This window comes from Dendrobium catenatum, unplaced genomic scaffold, assembly GCF_001605985.2.
Source record: "Dendrobium catenatum unplaced genomic scaffold, ASM160598v2 fragScaff_scaffold_54, whole genome shotgun sequence".
Taxonomy (NCBI): Eukaryota; Viridiplantae; Streptophyta; class Magnoliopsida; order Asparagales; family Orchidaceae; genus Dendrobium; species Dendrobium catenatum.
In genome coordinates this window covers 254,337-277,382 of record NW_021318516.1, presented here as the reverse complement: position 1 = coordinate 277,382, position 23,046 = coordinate 254,337, and the positions used below count along the sequence as shown (strand labels likewise).

General features: G+C 35.3%; 3 protein-coding genes and 1 non-coding gene across 5 annotated transcripts in view; 1 reads left to right on the top strand and 3 right to left on the bottom strand.

Annotated features, from left to right (window-relative positions):
- LOC110095075 (anthranilate synthase alpha subunit 1, chloroplastic) overlaps positions 1-12,656 on the bottom strand; it is a 27,638-nt gene extending 14,982 nt beyond the window's left edge. The window contains exons 1-7 of the mRNA XM_020820454.2: positions 12,338-12,656; positions 12,051-12,244; positions 10,828-11,017; positions 5,463-5,614; positions 4,279-4,394; positions 3,941-4,187; positions 3,732-3,788 (exon numbers count right to left, since the gene is read on the bottom strand). Coding sequence (XP_020676113.1) covers positions 3,732-3,788; positions 3,941-4,187; positions 4,279-4,394; positions 5,463-5,614; positions 10,828-11,017; positions 12,051-12,244; positions 12,338-12,527 — 1,146 coding nt within the window. The 5' untranslated portion in view covers positions 12,528-12,656. The remainder of the gene's footprint in view (positions 1-3,731; positions 3,789-3,940; positions 4,188-4,278; positions 4,395-5,462; positions 5,615-10,827; positions 11,018-12,050; positions 12,245-12,337) is intronic.
- A 103-nt stretch (positions 12,657-12,759) lies between these two features.
- Positions 12,760-12,862, bottom strand: LOC114579670. Its single transcript, XR_003700762.1, has one exon. It is a non-coding gene; the product is annotated as a U6 spliceosomal RNA (small nuclear RNA).
- Positions 12,863-16,687: 3,825 nt separating this feature from the next.
- Positions 16,688-19,503, top strand: LOC110095077 (pentatricopeptide repeat-containing protein At1g71060, mitochondrial). Of its 2 annotated transcripts, none has more exons than XM_020820456.2 (2): positions 16,688-16,933; positions 17,101-19,503. In XM_020820456.2, the coding sequence occupies exons 1-2, from the start codon at positions 16,900-16,902 to the stop codon at positions 18,810-18,812; spliced, it is 1,746 nt and encodes a 581-aa protein (XP_020676115.1). In that variant the 5' UTR covers positions 16,688-16,899; the 3' UTR covers positions 18,813-19,503. The 2 variants fall into 2 exon arrangements, with proteins under 2 accessions (XP_020676115.1, XP_020676116.1); XM_020820457.2 differs by having other exon boundaries at positions 16,689-16,946.
- Positions 19,504-21,520: 2,017 nt separating this feature from the next.
- Positions 21,521-23,046, bottom strand: part of LOC110095073 (ATP-dependent Clp protease proteolytic subunit 3, chloroplastic-like) — a gene marked incomplete at its 5' end in the record, with an annotated part of 14,194 nt that continues 12,668 nt past the window's right edge. The window contains 2 exon segments of the mRNA XM_028694561.1: positions 21,521-22,262; positions 22,398-22,493. Of these exon segments, the coding sequence (XP_028550394.1) occupies positions 21,972-22,262; positions 22,398-22,493 (387 nt within the window).

Below are 23,046 nucleotides of genomic sequence, written 5' to 3'. Positions count from 1 at the left end.
TGAAATGGTTAGAGTAACTCCAGTAGAAGATAATATTAGAGAGACGCCTTATAGATGGTTTGGTCACATAAAACGGCGGCCTTCCAATGATCCGGTTAGGAGAGTAGAGGTATTAGATTTGACTTATGTTAAGAAAGGTAGAGGCAGACCTAAAAAGACTTGGTTAGAAAATATTAGGAATGACCTTTCTTTATTAGATTTAAACGAGAATTTGACCTTTAATAGGACACAATGGAGAAAAAGGATTCATGTAGCCGACCCCACGAAGTGGGATAAAGGCTTGATGTTGTTGTTGTTGTTGTGTAGCAGTGAATTTAAAAGCAAAATGAGCTCTAGTGTTGGTGGGAGTGGTTCAAAAAAGTAATCCAAAGAAACTGATAAGCCATTATAGATTCATGTTACAAGGTTATGAAAAATTTTTGAAGGAGAAGGGAATGTGTCATTTAAATGCAATTATTGTGGTGGCACCTACAAATGATCTTATTCTAGGGTGAAAGCACATGTACTTAAGATTTCTGGCCATTGAATTAAAATGTGTCCTAAGATTTACTACGTCACAGTTGATTGAATTGAACAAACAAGTTGATGAAGTTGAATCTAGGTTTAAAAGGGCACTTCCTAAAGAGATACCTTTTGGCTTTCACTGATGATTTGTGGTGGGATGATGTAGATTATATTTTGGCTTTCACTGATTCGATTTATGACATGTTGAGAGAGGCTGACACAAATAAATCATGCATACATTTAATTTATGAGATGTGAGACTCTATGTTAACAAAAGTGAAACATATTATATACAGACATGAAAGAAAGTCACATAATGAAGACTCAAGTTTTTGAAGCATTGTCTATATCATTCTTGAAGATAGGTAGACCAAAAGCAACACACATCTACATTGTTTGACCCATTCATTAAATCCAAGGTACATTTGTATTCATTTTTTAAATTAATTTTAAATTTCTTGGTAAATAAATAAATAATTTTATATGTTTTGTATTATTTGAAGGCATTCAAGTAAAGAATGACTTCAAAAAAATCCTCAACGTGTCTCACCACAAAAAGATTTAGAAGTGTCAAATATGAGAAAGATATGCTTGAAACGATATTTTTCAAATGAGAGAAGAAAAATTAATATAGAACTTGCAAAGTTTTTTGGATATTTAGATGATTTTGGTGATCAAGAATCTTTGGTTGATAGAAGAAGGATGAATCCAAAAATGTGGTTGTTGATTCATGAAGCTTCAGTACCTCTTTTTCAAACCATAACAATAAAACTTCATAGTCAAGTTTCATCTTCTTGTTGTGAGAGAAATTGGAACATATACTCATTTATTCAATCAATAAAGAGGAATAAAATAACTTCACAACGGGCTGAAGATTTAATTTATGTGCATATAAATCTTCGTCTTCTATCAAGAAAAATCCCACTTTATATGACAGGTGATAACAAGATGTGGGATGTTGCTGAAGATGGACTCGAGTGCCTTGATGATATGGGATTATTGGAGGTTGCAAATCTTTCTCTAGATGAACCAGAGTTGAAAGCAATGGTATTCAATGATGATGATATTAAAGGCCAAATACCAACCTCTGAATCTAATTCTATCATTCACTATATTGAGTAGTTGGACTTTCATGTTGTACTAAATGATTTTTTACTTATATTTTTGTGCTTGTACTAGACATTTTGTACTAAACATCTTTATGTTATAAGCTAAACAAGTTATCATTACTTTGATTTATTATTGCTTGTCATTTTTAATATAATGTTACCTTAATTTCTATATATTATATTAAAAAATTATTATGTCGTGTCCACGCCGCACCTGTATCCTATATTTTTTAAAAAATGACGTGTCCCATGTCCATGTCGCCGTGTCCGTGTCGATGCATCATAGTTAGGGAGTTAGGGATTGCCAAAGTACCCTTTTACCCTCACTTAAACTATTTCGGCATTAATACTTATTAGGGGTATTATAGGTATTATGAGATTTCTAACATTTTTATCTCCCAAAATTAAGCGAAATTAAAAATAAGTTCTATATACCAAATTTTTTAGAATTTTGCGTTGAATTTTATAAAATTATTTTCGTCAAATTTTGACTTTGAAAAATTCACTTAAATCTCGTCGAGACACATCGAAAAGCATACGAGGTCTAAAATTGACATTTTTCGGGTTTTACAATAAGTGAGAAAATGCATAAGAGATCAAAGATTTTCTTGGCATCCTAAACATCTTTATATTATTTTGAAGACAAAAGATGACATATGAGTGGAGAAGTGTGTTCTATACTTAAGAATAAAGATGATGCACGAGAGTATACGAATTATAGAGGAATTAAGTTAATGTTGTCACATTAAAATTATGAGAGAAAGTAATTGAGCATAGGTTACAATGTGATATCAATGTTTCTCAAAATTAGCTTAGATTCATGTTAGATAGGTCAATTATGAAAACTGTATAGCTTTTGAGAGGTTTGAGAGAGAAGTATAGAGAGAGTAAGGAGGATCTACATATAGTAGTTATAATTTAGAGAAAGCATATGATAAAATTACAAGAGAAGTGCTCTGGAGAGTTCTAAAAAAAAAGTAGTAAATATACTCAAGGCTCTGAAAATCAAATTGGTCATGAAACTAGATGAAGTAGAGGTTCACAATTCAGTGATTCAGCCGAATAAAATAAAAAATATATTGAAATTAGATAAAGGCTTGTTGTTGTTGACCTAAAAAATTTTGGTTAGAAAATATTTAAATAACAATTTTTATTAGATTTAAATGAGAATTTGACTCTTAATGGAGAGATAAGGGAGAAAAAGGATTCATAAAGTCGGCCCCACGTAATCAGATAAAGTCTAGGGAGAGAAAGATGCACGTATCATTCCATGCATGCACCTTTGAATGCATCTATGTATATTTCTTTGAATCTAAGAATGTAACTACGTATCTATGTTGATCAACAACTTGGTTCAGCAAGTTCATACCAATTTGCTGTAATCAAAATGAAATAAACCAAAACTTTTGTCATCACATTATCACTCATCACATTTTCTAAATCAAAAATAGTCTTTTAAGGAAATTGCATGACACAAGGCTTGAGGAGAGTTGAAAACATACGGGTTACTTAAACTCGATAAAGGCAGGGCCATAAAGCCCCTTGGCGTATAAAAACACAGTCAATAGATAAGTAATACAAGATGAAATACAAAAATGAAAATTGATTTAAAAAAAAAAAAAAAACTAAACATGGAAAACGTACAAATTTAAACCTCATCCACCAGTATCATCCAATATACTAAGTTTCTTGAGATCACCTCAATGGCCATACTGCTTTAGTTTTAGTTCTACAACGGTATACTTCACATTCGTTACATATTGTTATATAGCTTTCACTTATCTTACAGGTTATACGCATAGTTATAGTTACTAGTATGCTGACTATAAATAGATACTACTAAATTGATCCTTGCTCTAAAATGCCTATGCCAATTTAAATAAATTGGAAATAAGTTTGTTCTCGTTTAAGAAAATATCTTCAAATCTTTTAGTCTGAATTTAGTGTATGCATCACTAATCAACAGCAGGGTTAGTCATAAAAGAAAATAATATATAGCAACATTTGTAATGCCTTACAATTAAAATCCTAATATTCAAGCAAATGTTCCACTGAGAGAGCACAGCATGCGACAAATAGAAGGTCGAGGTTATCAGCTTTACAGGTTATCATCTTTACCTTCTTCACACGAGTGAGAATTTCAGGGCTTGATGCAACAAGTACGGAGCCCCTAGCCTACATGAAAAAGGAACAGAAAAATAAACTCAGAAGTTAGCAACAAAAGTCAAAAGGAAAGATAAATTAAGTTTATAGTATGACGACTCCACAGGTTCAAGTGTAAAGAAATTAGAAAAAAAAAAGAAAAATCTGAAAGAAAGCTAACACACTTGCAAATAAGTCATATAGGGACTTGGATTCACTATACGTAATGCTCGATAAACTTCAAACGGATCTGCAAATGTATGTCTCTGAAATCGCTGACTCAAGACTATCTGGAAAATATCTCCTGCAAGAATGTGTTCTTTTGCTCTCAAAACAGCCTCCTTGTATTCTTCCCTTGTCATAGATGAGATATTTAAGGGAGTGCCAAAATGGTAGGTACTCAATTTAACAGAACCAGCCGTGAGCCTTGGTCTGAAAAAAAAAAAAGCAGAAGAAAACTTTGTATGAGGAAAGCGGGAATCACAACAAGATAAAGGGGGTGATTCAGATATAGGTTACCCACACAACTGTATTGTGCACCCGTGCAAGTAAATTTTCCAGCCGCTTCCTCCCATTTTGATAAGCATCCTCTATTGATGAATGCCGACTAAGGTGAACCCAATGAATCACAAATGCTTTCTAACATTAGAAAACAATTAGTAAGCCTAGATCAAAAACAACAATCCAGAGAGTTCATAATAATTATTTCGTGATGTTGTAATCATCAAAGTGAGGTTTACATCACAGCAAGACTTTCATTTTCATCATGTTAAATTTTCATACTTAGTATTCTCATCGTACCAGCTAAATTAATATAAAAATTAGTTCATAGAATTCCATTGTTTAAAAAATAGCCAGTACTTCCTATTATAGCATAGATCTCTTTGATCTGGTCAGAATGTGAATAGTTTGGAGCTTATTATTCAAATTACAACAAATTCTGTTGACTTTTTAGTAGTGTGATAACATCACACTACATTCCCATCATCATTATCATCATTAACCTTATACCAAATATCTGGGGCAAGTTTTATGAATTATCATTTTTCATTCGTCCATGATGTGTACTACCAAAGGCATTAAACTTATTCTTTACAATTTATTTCGAGCAACTTCTATCAATGTAATCTTAAGTCTATCCCATCTCGTTTCTAATTCTCTACCACTTCTTGCTAATCCTCTAACACTTTTTATTCACTTATCTAATGGGTGCTTTTTTTACAATGCATTATGTGTGTTGAACCCGACTAAGTCTATCATTAATTCTTGTATCTTCAACAGTTGTTACACTTTTGTTACTATTTGCTCCTCTAATATAACCATTCATTAACTATCCCAAATAATTTTGCCACACATGCATCTTTATATTACCTTTTCTATCATGCCCTTCAAATGTTCTTCTAACATTTCATAAGCACTGCATGTTCAAAAAATACTAATTATAGAATTTTGTTTTTCAATTTGTTATTTTTAATGCCTTTGTGAAAGTAAATTTCAGCAAAATTTCACAAATCCTCCCTTTTCTCTCTTGAGGCAAATTTCAAATAAAATCTAAGAAAGAATGTTTTTAAATTCAAAATGCAAATAGCAAGCTAATGATATTCATGATGTCATCCATGCTATATAAGCCTTTAAAGTGATAGCATCAACAACTAAATTTCTAAAACGCATAGAAACAATTCACTATTGTAGTGACGACAAGCATACCTTCTCAACATGATCAAAAACAATTACATCATTGTAGAGACCTAAATGAACATCTGGGAGATTCCTATCATCTTTTGGAGAACAAGAGAAAGGAAGTTTCTTCTTTTCAACATATCGTACTGTATCGTAGGAAAAGTATCCTACCCATCCACCTGCAAAGCCATTATGCATAAGTGAGTGAATTTTAAGTATGTGGAAGTCCCTTCACTATTGTGATGTTTGGAAGGTATATATTCACCAAAAAACACAGCTAAATATCTTTGAAACATTTTAATAGGCAATAAAAATGCTTCCGTAAGAAATAGTATGTGATTTGTCACACCTTTTTTTTCTAAAAAACATGAAAAAATGCCTTAAAAGTTGTTGGGCTCAATAAGGTCTGATGCTTTTCTGAGTTCATATATCATAGTTACAGAACTTGAAACACCGTCAATGAAAGTAAACTAAATTCAAATTTACTATCTCGAAAAAAAGAAAATCCCTTTGTTGGCAATAGTTCTAGACAATCAAGCAACACAAGTTAAGTGTAAGTGATGCAGGACTTAATTTGCCTAGATGAGGTTAATTAAGAATTTTGAACTTAAAACTTTTAATGATTTAAACGATGAAATAAAACAAGAAAGGGATGAGACTAGTTTAGGCCAAGCCAAATGCATAGAAGTTGAGATCACAAATTAATTAATTAATCAATCATTGCATACATTGAAGGTTCTCAACGATAAATCCCTACATTAACAATGAGACTAGTCACTGTGAAAAGATCCCTCACTCAACTCTCTAAATCACTAAAATTTAACAGAGGAACATTAATACTATCTTCATGAATCAAATAAGACCACAATTGAAAAGAGACTAGGAAGATAAAAGAGTTGGAGGAAGACTTTGCCCAAAGGAAAGGTGACTCAAAGCTCCGGTGTGATCGTTTGGGAGTTTGAGAGAGAGCGGACAGCAACATACAACTCCTAGCTGCCTTAGGACAGCATTTTGGTGATCTCTGGATGGTGGACAGCAAGCTAACTTGGGCTGGATTCATTGGACAGCAAACTGATTCTCCCGGACAGCACACGATGATCTCCCGGGCGGCCGGACAACCACCAAACAGTGTCCAGAATATCTGGACAGCAATTTGGCAACCCTAGAGTTAGGGTTTAAGAGTTGTTTTGGGGAGAGAGGAAGGGAGGGGGAGGAGGGTGGTCGGCTGAGACTAGGGAAGAAAACTTCTTCCCAAAGAAAAATCTGAAATTGAATTTCAGATTTGGGTAAGGGAGGATTTTGTATTTTGAAATTTGAATTTCAAATAAAGAATGGAGGGAAAAGTATTCCTTAATGAGAGACTAGATTGATGTCCCTAGAAGGAGAGGAGTTAATGGGGGAGAGAATGAAATAATAGGAGGGGGCGGCGGCATGGTGAGTTGGAGTAGGGTTAGGGAGGGTGCATGGTTTAAAATTGCGCAATATGAGGCTCGCCTTGAGGCCCGCCTTTGCGCAATTCAAGTAAAAAACGCCTCGATGTTTACACTTCAAGTTTTTTTTTTATGAGCCTTGCGCCTCAACTTGGTTGAGGCCCGCCTCGCCTCACTGGCATGAGGCTTACACCTCATGCTATATATATTAAAACTTACATAAATCTTGAAGTAAATGCACGACATTAGACTCTATAGGAGAGGAGGAAGGGCAGAGAGCAGTTCACCATAATGATGATTCAAATGAAGAACCACTTAGTGATGATAGTGCTGATGACTTATGAGTTCTTATGTGATATGTCATTGTTATTTATTTTTGAAAATTTGAATTATATGTTAATGAAAAGAATATTGGGATTTGGGAATAGAATTTTGAGTTGAACTATATTTCATGTTGTCTTATTATTAAGATATTTTGATTTTCCTTCATATCTTATGCTGTTTTATGTTTTATATTATTCAATAATTAGTATATAAAAAATTTATCATTTTATGTTTACGCAATCTTTTGATTTTGAGGCTTACGCCTCGCCTCACGAATGAAAAATGCCTCAATACCTAAATATGCAATTTTAAACATTGGGAGGGTGAATTGAAATCTTGCCTAATCAAGACCCTTTAATTGAGGAGGATTTAAATCAAATCAAATTTGAAATTGATTTGACCTTGATTTTAGGAACTTTCCTAAAATAGATTATCTATTTTAGGAAGTATTTCAAAATTCAAATTTGATTGAATAATTGAAATCAAAGCCTTCCAAATGTGATTGTGTAGAGAAAGGAAAGTAATAATGATGGACTTAAATTGTGGCGGCAAGGGAAGGGGCAAGGGGGGCGGCGGCTAGGGTTAGGGTTATGTTGGGGTTGGTGCCGTGTAGGTGGGAGGGGTGACCGATTGGATTGTGGTGGTGGTGGGGTTTGATCAAGAGAGAGGGGGGTGGGTTATGGTCAGCCGGCGGCTAGAGGGGGCATGTGGGGGTTCGACTGACAGAGGGAGGAGGAACTTTGGCCGGCGGTGGAAGGAGAAGGAAGGGATGATGGGGGAGCGACGTTGTCGACCACGAACCTGGACTCTTCCTACGGTTGGTGGGTATTGCGATGCCCTCACCTCGGGACTTCAATCTCTCCAAAGCTCTCTAGCTCTCACAAAACTCAAGGTTGCATAAATTTTCATAATAATAACTCATTAACCTCTCCAAGAGGAGGGGAAGGTTTTAAATAGCTAATACAATGAAGGAAAAATAAAAGACAACTTTTCCCCTAGAGCTTACATATGACTAGACCCTTAAGTAAGGGTAAAAACGAAAAATGCAAACAAATAAAACAAATACATATAATAAATTAAAAATAGATCGGTATGATCGTGGTCGTAGATCGTCGGCCACATCTCTGGTAGACTTTCCAAGGTCAGATGACCTATTTAGTAAGCATGTAATTTTACATTTGATATTGTTAAAATCCCAACCGTCCCTTGGCCTTTGATCCCACGGCCAGCAGGGGGATTCATGGGAGGCTTACCTAGATCACGCTGTTAAATCTCAACAGTCCCTTGGCCCTTGATCCCACGGCCAAGATGAGGATCCGTGAGAGGCTCACCTGGATCACATCGATCTCCTTCCATATTCAGGTGGCTGATTTAGAAAGGATTGTATTAGGACAATTATGCATTATTATGTAATTATTTGTTTCTTTATTAAGATATCCTGTAGATATCTATAAATATGGATAGTTTTGTATAATAAAACGAAGCCTTTTCCTCTCCAATTCTCTAAATTTAACATGGTATCAAAGCCTTGAATCAAAGGAAGCGAAGAGAAGCAACTGACCTTCATTGCTGGAAATATGAGGAATATATGTTCCCACCACCGCCTTCATTTCCGAAATTCTAAGAAATATAGGTTCCCACTACCTACTTTCATTGTCGGAATTTGAAGAATATTGGGCCTTACATCAGCCTTCATTGTCAGAATTCTGAAGAATAATGGTCCTTCCACCAGCCTTCATAACTGGAATTCTAAGGAATACAAGTTCCCACCACCAACCTTCATTGCCAAAATTCTGAGGAATCCAAATTCCCACCACCGGCATTAATTGACAGAATTCTAAGGATATTGGCCTTTCCACCTGCCTTCATTATTGAAATTTTGAATAATATTGATTCCCACCACCGGCCTTCATTGTCGAAATTCTGAGGACCTTCTTGCATTCAAGACCGAAGAGATATCGAGCGAGAGGGCTCCTCTTGTGTGCGATGTCCAGAGTCAACCGAGCAGAAGAGAGTGCATGACCTATCATGCGGGGACAGGGACAAGCAGGAGTGCAAGACCTGCACTCCTTCCTGTGATCAGACTAGAGGGATTATAGGCCTTACGTGTGTCTGTATGGGGTCGATCGAACAGGAGTGTTGAGGCGGAATCAGACGTCTGATTTGCATTGGGTTGAAGGCTGGCTTGATTGGAAGAGAGGAGATTTGCATGCTAAGTGTTGAGCCACTTGAGACATGTTTTTCTGCTGCTGTACAAAAGGAGGCTTTGGCCTTCTTATACATCTCCCAGATCTGAGGGTATTGAATCGAGAACATGCATAAGCGGTCGGAATTTGGGGCAAGGAGGGAAAATTCGAATGGAGTATTTGATGGCGTGACAACAGCTCTTCAACCGCTAGTTCCTTGCTTGATTCGACTCTAGCACATGCGCAAGGGCCGGTCAACCCTGCTTAGGCACACACGCATGCAGCTCTTGCTCGCTCCCTCCCTCGATCCTCTTCTTCACTCAGTTCGGCCCCCATGTAGGCACCACGAGAGCCGCAGGAAGAAGACCTCAAAGGGGAAGCTCTCTCACTTGCTCGGCTGCCCCGGACACACGCGAGCAGGAATAGAACGCAAGAATCAGCTCTCCCTCACTTACGCTCTCATTTTTTAAGAAGAATCGAATGCCTTGCTCGATTGGATGTGAGGAGATTTGCATGCCAAGTGCTGAGCCACTTGAGATGTGTTTTTCTGTCGCTTCCCTTGAAGCTTGTCGCAACCCTAAAAATAGATTTTTCACTAAAGTTGTTCCTTCATTGTTGGCTTCCCTTGTGGTTTCTATCATATCTATTACCAATGCAATCTTCATTACTACCCTACTTAATATAGTCTTCATTGCTATATTTTGCCGCCGCAATGTCTGAAGCTAATTTGTCCCAAAGTATTGACCAAATGGAGGATGGATCCTCTGGTGCATCAAGGCACTTGATAACTTTACTTTTTTGGGACTACTTACCAAACTGGGAATGATAGATTTGTATTCCCCAGCTTGAGGGGGAGTGTTAGGGGAGTGTTAAAATCTGAACCGTCCCCTGGCCTTTGATCCCACGGCCAGCAAGAGGATCTGTGGGAGGCTCACCTGGATCAAGCTGTTAAATCTCAGCCGACCCTTGCCCCTTGATTCCACGGCCAGGATGGGGATCCGTAAGAGGCTCACCTGGATCACGCCGATCTCCTTCCATATTCAGGTGGCTGATTTATGAAGGATTATATTAGAATAATTATGCATTATTTAAGATATCTTGCATAGATCTATAAACATGGATAGTTTTGTATAATAAAACAAAGCATTTTCCTCTCTAATTCTCCGAATTTAACAGATATAAACATTGAATACCAACAATTATCATAAAATATATTAATAAATTGTCCATGTAAAAACCACAATTCATAAAAACATATATAAACAAGTGCATCACCCATCAATTACTAAAAAATTTAAACCAGAAGATTGAAATGAATGGATTCCATACCACAAAAGGACAGCAAGCTATCCATTTAAAAACCAAAATTCATAAACTCATCCAAAATCAAGTGCATTATACATCAATTACTAATAATTGAGGCCAGTACATTCATATGAATGAATTCCATACCACAAAAGGCATCAGGGAGCTCATCAATAAGCACTGGATTCCAACCCTCCATGATTGTTCTCGGAACTTCCATGGGGTCCTCTACAAATTTTTCAGTCTTACGGCCCTCTTCATGATCCAATATAGACACCATATTCTCCTTTGCCACAATTTCCATAGCCGGTTGAGCTCCCACAACACTGTAGCGACCCTAAAGATAACCCAACAATCAGAATTATATATATGAAATCCAAGTTGTTTGTTGAAACTCAACGATGATTTGCTCTTTCCTTTAACACAGATTGGCTTTACGGGAAATTCTGTGATGCAAAACTAATAATTAATGTTCTCAACATAGAAAAATATCAAAGCCTAGTATTTCTTTTACACCTCCCTTGCAACTTTTTGAAGGGTAACCTTCATAACGCGTGAACAATTCTAGTTCCCCCAAAAAGACAAAAAAAATTCCCATAAGCACAAGAAAAGAAAATGTGTTTAATTAAACCAATAGAACATGCCAACTAAACCCAAGAAGACAAAATAGTGAAATACTAAACCTTAAATTTGCAACCCATGAACAACATGACGTCTAATCTAAATGACGACCTGCAAAAAATATAACAATATCAACCGATTTCAAAATGTTTCCAACAAAAACATTATATGAACTCTTTTGGTCAAAAAGCACGTTTTTTAAATGAATGCAATTTGTAAGATTCCGTTATCTTCTTGGATGAAGTCGAAATGATTCTTAAACTGGAAGGCCCCCAAAATAACAATTTTATTTTAAAAAACAAAACAAATCAATGTTTTCTTCGGCAAGCTCTAGATGACTTATGGCAGGGCTCCAAAGGCATGTCTCCGGCAAGGCTCGGCCAAACTCCGGTAAACTCTACTGAGATCCCGCAAACTCAATTGGAGCACTAAAGTCCTTTTCCGATCACCTTTGAAGTCTGGTCACCAGGCTACAATAAGCTCCCGTTACAAAGAATGAAGAAATATAAGAACAAAAGTTTTCACCAGAATCATCCCAATATTAAGATTGACTATCAAAATCACATCCAATCAAACAAAGAATCTAGCAATTTTTTTAAAATTCTTTATTTAGAAAGATAAGCTTAACAAATCCAGCAGATTCATAAAGTCCGCAAACCTAGAATTTAAATTTCAGCCAACTGAGAGCTGAGCACAAGAACAAAAACTAGAAGAAAAATGGAAGAAGAAAGAAATATACGAAAGCATACCACGCTGGTTCCTTGAGAACCTTGCTCCACCGACTCGAACAAGAAACTGGGCGCCTCTCTCTCGTCCTCTCTTACCAGGCAGCGGTAGGCGAGCACGGGTGTCAAGTGATCGCAGAAAATGCATCGATAGAGCGGCACCAAGTTGCCACCATTTCTCGAAGCTTCTTCGAACCTTGCTGCCTCTTCTTTGTTAGCTAGAAATAAAATCAAACGATTTAAGTGCATTTGTTACATGAAGACGTGGAAATCGTCAAATATTCCTTGCGTTGCAGCCAAATTTACTTCACCTAAAAGAGCAGAGGGAGGAGAAAGAAGAGCCCGTCTGAAGGAGGAGATTGGAGGGAAATAATGTTGGCGGGGGGAACATCGGAAGGTTGAAACGGAACTCCTTACGGCGATGGCGCCGCAGCCGTAGGGCCGAGACAGGCGATGGAACGCCGGCGATATCAAGTAGCTTGAGATGCCTAGGGCTTCCATTAATTCTCCGCCGCCTCAACTGGAAGGGAATCTCCAGGCACCGCACGTTTCAACGACGACGCCGAGCTGAACGAGAATTGTCAGGGGTCAGATCACATGTCATCCAATTTCCACGATATTCATGTGTACTTTTGTTTGTATAAACTTATATATTTAACACATGTGATAAAGTGGCCGAGGCTTCCTTTTCGGGAAAAATTATTACGTGAAATGTCTGTTGGTTGGAGTCATGGGACTCTGATTATATTTTTTTCTGTATGTGGTACATTTTTGCGCATGGGCCATGCTAATTTTCTATGTATCGTTCCAATTTTATCGGATGTCTCCGAAGAGACTGGTATATTTTTACTGGTTAGAACATACGATGATAGTAGAGTGGGATATTTTTCGTCTTAGTTTTTCATGAATATTCACACACAATAGAAGATAAAAGGCTAAGGTTTTTAACATAAAAATGTTAGAAAAGAGAAAAAATTATGAGGCCCGATCCAAATGATATCATTATTAATTGAATGAATTACAAAGCTTGATCCGTCATGTAATTCAAAGACGATGAAATTAAAATAGTAAAGAGAGTAAGGTAAAAGACCGGCGTTGGTCGGCGGTCGGACGGAAGCAGGACGTCGATAGGTGGCCAGGTTGAATTTTGGTGTTGGTTGGTGGCCGGGTAGAATTCTGGCTATTATCGGGGGTTGGGCGGAAGTCCAATGTCAGTCGGTGGCCAGGGGGAAGTCCGGTATCTATTGGTGGCCGGCGATGGTCTGACGATAGTTGATGGTCAGACAGTGGCTAAGCGATAGTCGATGAGGAGTTTGATGGCAAAAGAGAAATCAAAATTCTCTTCATTCTTTATCTTCCTTCTTTTCTTACTCTTTTTTGTGATGGATGTGATCTATTTATAATTTTTTGAGAGTGACATAACTAGTAAATAGTGAGAAAATCAAGTACATATTGAGAGTGTTTTGGATGGATGACCGATATTAATTCCCTTGATCATAGATCTTTTATCAAGAATTTGAGTGCCTTGATAATGTCAGATTCAACAATCTTCGACTCGTTGGATTCTTCTTGTTAATCTGCTCGATTCAACTATAAGCATGTTATGTTTGAAAATCATTTGGTCATCCAACTTATACTTTAAAACTTTCAAATGCTCCTCAGACCCTCGATTTGGACCCATTTGGGCTTAAATTGGATTGAATTTGGTGTCATTGGGTTCATCTATTTGAGATGTTCAGTTCGACTAAAAATTTGCTGAAATTGGAGTTTGGATGGTCCTAGATTTAATTCAGAAGTTTCTAATTCAAATTTGTCTTGAGATTCGTGTCCGAACATGATTATTTTTTATTATATATATATGGGATATTTATAAGAGAGAAAATTTAGATATCTTTACATGATTGAAGTTCAAATAAAAAAACTGCAATCTGAACTCCGTATATAATAATCTCTCATTTTTCATCATGTTCTTATCACTTTCTAAACAATTTTTTAAATTGTTAGCTTATAAAAATTTATACTAAAAGATTGTTTTAAAAATAAATAAAAAAATCTACTCCAAAGGAAGCCTAAAGAGTTTATCAAAATATAATTTGACTTAATGGTCCTAAATGCCTTAAAAAATAAGAGTTCATAAAAAAAGATTAAATAGGACAACTTGGCCCACACTTTTGTTTTTCTATAAAAAAAATATTTTTAAAAAATAATTTTTTAACAACAACAATAACAACATCAAGCTTTTATCCCACTATGTAGGGTCATCTATATGAATCATTTTTATCCATTGTGTCCTGTTATGAATCAAATTCTTATTTAAATCTAATAAAGAAAGGTCATTTTTAATATTTTTAAACCAAATATTTTTAGGTCTTTCTTTACCTTTCTTAACGTAGGTCAAATTTAATATATATACTCACTTAACAAGGTCATCGGAAGGTCACTGTTTTACGTAACCAAACCAAGTGGCAAAAGCATCCCTAGTTCTTTATAAGTAACATGATGCAAACTATTCTCATAATTTTAGTATCAGATTTAATTAAAGATTTAATTTAAAAAAACTGATGATTGAGTGATGTTAAATGTTATGTTATGTATAGCATCTTTTCTCTAGATTTTGATAGTTCACAATCTCTAACTCTTCTTTTGCAATTAATATAGTTACAAATCATGTTGAAGGAGTTATTGCAAGTTATATATGAGGAATAATAAAAGTATACTTGAGCTTAATAAATACATCAAATTCAATTCAATATGTAAAAATATCATGTAGTTATTTGAAATTTAATGATAGCCATTCATATCATCTAATCTATAAAATGTCAAACTCTTAACTATCGAGATATTGTCCACTTTATCTTAAGGGCCTCACGATTTTGTCATGTTGGTGTAACTACTCATGAGGTCACAAATCTCAAGATTTCTCTGGGATGAGCATGCTTAACTATGAAATTTTTAATAAAATTCCAACCATTATAATAGAAGACACCTCGATGTTTAAGAGTTTAATTTATTTTTAATTGCGAGATTTCACATAATCTCTCCTCATATAAGGAGTAGGATAAAGTTTAACTGCACAACATCATTAAACTCTAATATTTATCATTAATTATTATCAGAATGAGATTAATGATAATCACCTAAATCTATCATACATAGATATATAATGTCATCTTCTTGATGACAATTTCTCATTTTATAAGGAGAGGAACTTATTAGACCATTGATCATTTCCAGTGTTCCTAGTTAATTATCATTTGATGTCTGCTAATATCTAAAGCTTGTTAACCATTGTTGTCATCTAACATCCTCTTTTTTACTCATTGATTTTCCCTCCTATAAGAAGAATAATCAAGCGTACTATCAATCACCACTTGACATCCAATGCTCTAAATTAATTATCATTGGATACTTGCATTTATCAAGCATCAACTTATGATGCTCACATTCCTTATCGTTAGGCTAGCTCCTCTTTTGTAATGATAATAACTAAGAAAACTACTAACTGTCACTCGACATCTAACTTTCTTAGTCGATCATCACATGATGTTAACTTTCTTGTTTGCATCTTCTTGTTTGTAAGAAAAATGACCAAGCAAACAATTGACTGCCATTTGACGTATGGTTTTCCATTTCCTAATCAATCGTCATCCAATGTATATCAATTAACATCTATCAGCCACAAATGTTGAACAATCGTCTTCATAGTTACTAATCTCTCCCCTTATAAAAAGAATGACTAATTAAATTTCTAGCTATCATTTGATATCTAACTTTCTAAGTTCAATGTGATTTGATGTCATTCAATGCTTGGCTTTTATCAATCAATGATGCTTGACACCCACCATATCGATCATTTGTATTCTCTCATAGAAGGATAATGATCAAACAAACCATCAATTGTCACATGAAGTTAGATGTTCTCAGTTAATTATCATATGATGCCTATTAGTGTTTAACAACACATATGTCGAAATCATGCTTCTTAGTCATTGATCTCTCTTCTTATATGGAGAATGATCAAGTATATCATTGATCATGGCTTCATGTTTAACATTTATTGTCAACCATCACCCAATTTCTTTTAATATAAGATGTATGCAACGCTTGACATCAACATTCAGAATTGTCTATCTTAGTAATAAGGAAAATTGTTGAACATGCTTACCATCACCCATCATTCTATATTCCTAATATACATACATCAATCATTTGTTAATGTTTGATATATGCCAAACATCAACATTCAACACCCACTTTCTTAATCAGTGGTCTTCCCTTGTATAAGAAGAACAGTCGAATAAACAATTCATCATATTCAAATGTCTAACATTCATAGTTAATCATCATCTGAACCATGCTAATGTCTAATATGCATCAACTTTTAGCATCTAATCTCAAACTTTTTAATCTTTCTGTCACCCTTTCTCTACTTGAGCGATTTCGATGACTAACTAATTTTATGACAACTCGGATATCACATGACTCAATATTTCTCTACAGATAATAACTTCCATAATACATAAGTTATATAAAACATTAATGCCCCCAATATTTATTTCTTAAAATAATTTAAATAAATTATGATTCAAATTCATGACATTAGAAATGTATCCCTCTCGGGAAAAATAAAATAAAACCCTCTACACTAATCTTTCACAAACCTTAACATTGGCTTGTTAGGGTTTCAAAGTCGGAATATTCCATCGGCTTCGGGTTGTCTTCTCGTTTATTTCCGCGCTCGCTACTGTTATGGATTTTCCAACACCGGGGAGGCTTCTCCTCAAATTACGTAGATAAATGGCGGACAACGGCGGAGAGCCGAGCTCGGCTCCGAATTCGGAAAGGATTGCACGAGCTATAATAAAATTTTTATATGGCTCTTTCGTCAAACGCGATCGCTCTTTCAAGTAACACTCTGAGGTTATCATAAATTTGTTACTGAGTCTTTTACCCTTTCCTTCCCCTTTATCCATCATCATCATCTTCCCTTCTTTCTTGTCAATTTTTTTCTTGAGGATATTTTGGTGACGCTACTTCTGTTGCGGATTTTTTTTATTGTTCTGTATTTTTGTAGGGATGGGCCTAGTCCATTATATCGGACGACTATCAAAATCCATTACTAATTCTGTTGCTTCTCGCGAGAAATCCACAGTAATCTTTTACTGCGACGCATTGCTTATTGGCCGTTGCTTCAAATTTGGTTCCTCTAGATCTATTTGCACGTTCACCGATCAAATATTCTATAAAAATCCTATCTTTCTCAACAACGAACTATTATTCAGTGAAAACGGCATTCCACTTACACCTCATCGCTTGGTGCTTCAAGTTGGCTTTCACAAGACTTTTCACTTGTCGGACAAAACCCAATTTTTGGTGGAGCCAACAACCAGTGAAACTTTATTAGTTTCTGTGAATAAGAAAATTTCAGAAGATGCTGATAAAATCTGCAGAATGCTCTCTAACCAGTCTGTTTCCAACATCAGAACTTCTCTAGATGACGCTGGACTTAGACTTTCACCTGACATCGCTGCTGAGGTCTTAAAGAAGCTTAGCAATGCTGGAATGGTAGCTCTATCATTTTTTCGCTGGGCTGAGAAGCAAGAGAACTTTACGTACACTACAGAGATTTTTCACCATCTTATGGATGCGCTTGGAAAAATCAAACAGTTTAGATTAATCTGGAGTTTGGTTGAATCAATGAAGCAAAGAGGCCTACTGACAAAAGAAACTTTTGGGTTGATCAGCAGGAGATATGCAAGAGCTAGAAAGATCAGAGAAGCGATTGAAGCTTTTGAGAAGATGGAAACGTTTGGCCTGAAGCCTGATTTAGCCGATTACAACGGCTTCATTGATACCATTAGCAAATCAAAGAATGTTGTGCGAGCTCAAGAAATTCTTTATGACTTGAAAAGGAGAAGGAAATTCTCTCCGGACCTGAAAACCTACACGATTCTTATTGAGGGTTGGGGACAGGAAAGAAACTTGACAAGGATGAAAGAAGTTTATGATGAAATGATCAAAGAGAACTTTGAGCCTGATGTGGTGACTTATGGAATTCTAGTCAATGCATTTTGCAAATCTGGCAATTGTGATGAGGCCCTAGTAATATTCCACAAAATGGAGGAGAAGGGTTGCAAACCAAGTCCACACATATATTGTACTCTGATTAATGGACTGGGCTCACAGAAGAGATTGGATGAGGCATTGAAGTACTTTGAACTATCTAAAGAAAGTGGCCACCCTCCTGAAATTCCAACTTACAATGCAGTTGTTGGGTCTTACTGTTGGGCTTTAAGATTCGAGGATGCTTTCAAAGTTGTTGATAAGATGCAGAATCAGGGCATCGGTCCAAATGCTCGAACATTTGACATAATTCTGCACCATCTTATTAAGGTTGGACATTCTGAAGAGGCATATAAGGTATTTCAGAATATGAGTACTTACAGAGACTGTGAACCACAGCTTAATACCTACACCATGATGATAAGCATGTTATGTGCAGAGGAAAGAGTTGACATTGCACTTAAAGTCTGGAGGGAGATGAATGAGAAGGGAGTTTTGCCATGCATGCATATGTTCTCAGCTTTAATCAATGGATTGTGCTATGAGAATAGGATGGATGAAGCTTGCAAATACTTTCAGGAGATGCTTGATAAGGGCATCAGACCATCAGGCCAGTTGTTTTCTAAATTGAAGGAAACTTTGATAGAGGGAGGAAAGAAGGATTTGGCTTACATGATGTCCATGAAGTTGGATAAGTTAAGAAAGAAACCACTTAATGGTTGATACAGTTTTGCTGTGGTTTTTAATGCTTTGCAATTGGAAACAAAATTCATTTCATGATGATGCTGAAGATGTCCAGGTTAGCATTTCAGTGCATATAATGGCCTTAAGATATGTATTTTCTACTAGGGTGCTTGGATTGCGAACTTTGGCTTGCTGAAAGGCAGACATGCTAGTGCCAGCATAATTGGTTTTCTTGTCGTTTATTATAGGAAAGAGAGCATCCAAATTTGACGCATTGTTGTTAGTATGATTGATATGTTTTACAAAGAAACAAATGCATTGAAAGAAGAAACCAGACATGAAAAGCAGAAAAGGTCTGGTTTTGGTGGAATATGATATTGAGTGGAAGGTAAAGCTCTTTTTGATGATTTTTCAAAGAACTGCAGTTATTAAATGGCTCACGCATAGATTTTCCTAAAATGAAGGCAAGTATAGATTGATATGGCAGGGATGGTGCCACATATGGAGAAGAAAGAGTTTTATCAATATATGGGCAATGCTTTGATCATCCCATTCTTGTTGGGGTATGTTGTTGTTTTCTATTTTTTGCCCAAATTATTCTCTCTTAAACGTGTGCAGTTCTCTCATTAACTAAACACCTCATTTATTCCTGAAAATAACATGTTGGCACTCGTTTGTTGGAATAATTTGGTTTGCGCAAAATAAATCATTTGTTTGTTCTCCTCCTAAACTTGTTAGACAGTATGTTAAATAGTTAAATAGTTAAATACAAAGCATGCATAGTATTTGCCACTATATGCCAAGTTGTTGGGGAAACGCATTTCTCTCAGAGCAATGAAGAATAAGCAACTATTGACAAGATTTCACATGTGTCAATTGCACTTCAGATCAATATAAATTTCATCTGAATTTGACATGATTCTGCATACAATCGAGGACTATATATATACGATGAATCAACAACTTAATTGCTAGTTTGCTTTGAATAAAAATTTGGAATTTATGGAGCCGTTGGAGGGTGTTTCAGTCCCCATGCTTAGCCTACAATAATCTTTCATTCTCTAGTTCAGTTATGAAAATGAAGGTATGAAGTGTTGAGCTTTATCGAAAGTTTATTGGATAATGCTTCTAATGTTTACCAAGTTAGGCTTCATTTAGGACTGCTTTTTTATTGATTCTTAAAACAGTTTTTTAATACTACTAAACAGCTGTTTTAAGAAGCAACAAGAAAACCGCCGCAAACAAAACCTTAGTCTCTTTAGTTCCCAAGTGAATTTTTCTCACTCAATCTCTTAGTTTTGTCCAATTTGATTATTCTTTTATGGTATATCTTGTAATTCATTTTGTAAGATTGTGTCGTATAGATTTGTTGGTAATTATTTGTTCAACACCAAAGTGTAAAAGCAATTTATAAATGTTTTTAATCTTGTTTTAAAGATGTGAGTGGCCTTGTCTGCGAAAGAAAGGCATTATGTTGCAATTCCCCACCAGGAAGAGTGTTGTATTGGGTTGCATTCTCTCATTAAAAATTGTGCAGTTGTGATGGTTTAGGGTAAGTGAGCCAAACCTGCTAGGATGATGACATACATCAACATCTTGCATGGCAGGCACATCAGCCACCAGGATAATTTACAGACATTATCATCTTCATTGTTGATCAACATATGCTCTTGCATGGCAAGGCCTAAGGGTATAAGTGAGCAAAACTGGTTTGAGCTTGACTTGTTAACGAGTTCACAAGTCAAATTTGTCGAGCCACAAGTTCGAGTTAGAGTCTATACTCGAGCTTGTATATCAAAAGAGCTTGAGCGAGCTTAGTCTGGTTGAACTCAAAAGTTCGTTGAATTGCTTGATTAAATTAAAATATATTTAAAAATTAATTTAAATTAGAATTATATAATATATTTTATTTTCTTAAACTAATTATATATTAAAATGAAAAATTCTAAACAAATTAAATTTTAATTTAAAAATAAAAAATCATGCTCAGCAATCAAGTCAAGCTCGAGTTGAGCTTGAGCTCTAGCAACCGAGTTTAACAAGTCAAGCCGAGCTTAATAAACAAGCTTGAGTTGAGCTTGAGCTCAATAATAATTAAATAAACATAGACCATATCCAGCCGTTCGGCAAACCAATGAATAGAGGCGCGGAAACGTCCCAACCGAACGCCATATTTTCTGGCAATTGCTTGCGGATGAACAGTCATCCGCCATTTATTTTTTTTTTTATAATTGATAATTTGTTTATATTATTTCCTTAAAATAAAAATATGTTTGATTTAAATTATTCACTTGATATTTTTAAACTAAAAAAAAAACAATATACTCACAATTAAACAAACACAATTCAACATAAATACTTAAATAGTAAATATTTAAAATTTTGATATCAAATTTATCTATTTGTTGATTTTAAAATTGTAAATAAAAATATCAGACAATTATTTGCTATATATATTTTAATTATATTTATTTATACTATTATCACATTATTATTATGAATAAATAGATTATTTTTATTTTTTGAAGAAAATCTAAAAAATATTTGAATCTTAAAAATAATATCTCATTGCAATTTTGTTTATATAAATTTATTGTCGAAATTCAAAAATCTATTTTTAAAACTAATAAAACACCTAAAATAAGTTTTCTAAATTTTATAACTCAAATTTATTCAAAAAAACAAAAACAAAACCAAAAACTTTGCCTAGTTATTTGTAAATGCAAATTGAATGCACACAATAAAAGTATAAAAAATGAAGCTTCTTAGTAAATTCTGAAACTGGCACTGCCACTACTTTCAGTTTAGCTTACAGGTGCTCGGAAAAACTAGCTAAAATACAAACACACAGCATATAATTTCTTAAACATACAGCAAGAGAAAATTTTAACCCCTTCACACATTTTCTCCATCTCTTTCTGAAACAGCTTCCCCAAACAGCTTATATTTGCGCTACAGTTGTATAAATCGCTAAACAAATCTTCCTCTTTAAAATTCTGCAGCTTTCTCCATGGAGATTAAGGTTTCATTTGGGATGATTTTCTTACTGCTTTTTAAAATAGTTTTTAGTGCAAAAATTAAAAATTTTATACTTAAAAACTGCTTTAAAAAACAATAAAAAAGCCCTCCCAAACGAAGCCTTATACTAATTCTATAGGCTCCGATGATTTCTCAGTAGTCAAGTAAAAAAAATTTCTTTTATACTGGTGCCTGCATCTCTTTCGCCTGCTCTCTGCCTTTATCCTCATTTCCACCGCCAACTTGGTAACCATATTGAGAAAGGTTAAGTTCTGATGGCAAATTCTTCTTGGCCTTTTTACTACCTTCTATCTTCCACAAATCCCACACACGAGTCTTTGGAGGAGGCGTTGAATCTGCAATTGGTGCAACCAAGCCTGGTTTTCCATCATCTATGACAGAATCGACTAACCCATATTCCTTTGCTTCCCAAGGATTCATGAAATTGTCTCTGTCTGTGTCTATTTCAATCTACAAGCACAAAGAAGCATGAAGAGATAGTAATGGCTGCTGCAATAGTATTGCAGCAGGAGCGAAATAACAAATTTTAAAAATGATGAAGTTTAACGACTAAGGAGAGAGAAATCAAAATATAGTATCAATCACCTGGTGCTCGGGTTTCCCAGTGATTCTTGAGAAGATTTTGTTAATCTTAACTTTGTGGTACATCATCTCCCTGATCCGTAGGCCCATATCTGTTGTCTGAAATAATAAATAATTGTGGAATCAAAATTAGAGAGGAGATTACATAATTTACCCAAAAATTGGTTATAGTTATGTAAGACTTTTCTTAAATCCAAAGGAAGATGCCTTTTGAGTAGATATGGTGATGCGGACATCCAACCGTCCATAGCTATCCGAAGAGCTGAAGATCAACGGCTGTCATCGTCCCACTTTATCTTATATTTTATTTGTACTTTTTAAATTTTTATTATGAATTTTTCGTTTTTACCCTCACTTAAGATGGTCGTCCTACGTAAGCCTTAGGGACATATGTGTCTTGTTTTAGTTTTTTAGGCCTATATATAGAGGCCCTTTCTTATGTAATGGGATGATGAATTGTTAATGAAAATTTGTTTTTGCGTTCTCTTTGTGAGTTCCATCTTTTAGATCTCTTAGTGAATTCTTTTTCTTTTGAGATTTCTTAGTGAGTTCTCTACTTTGTGTTCTCTTTGTGAGTGCATCCCTCTCCCAAATCTCTTAGTGAGTTTTGGGAAGAGCTAGATCTCTTTGTGAGTTCTAGACCTTCCTCCAA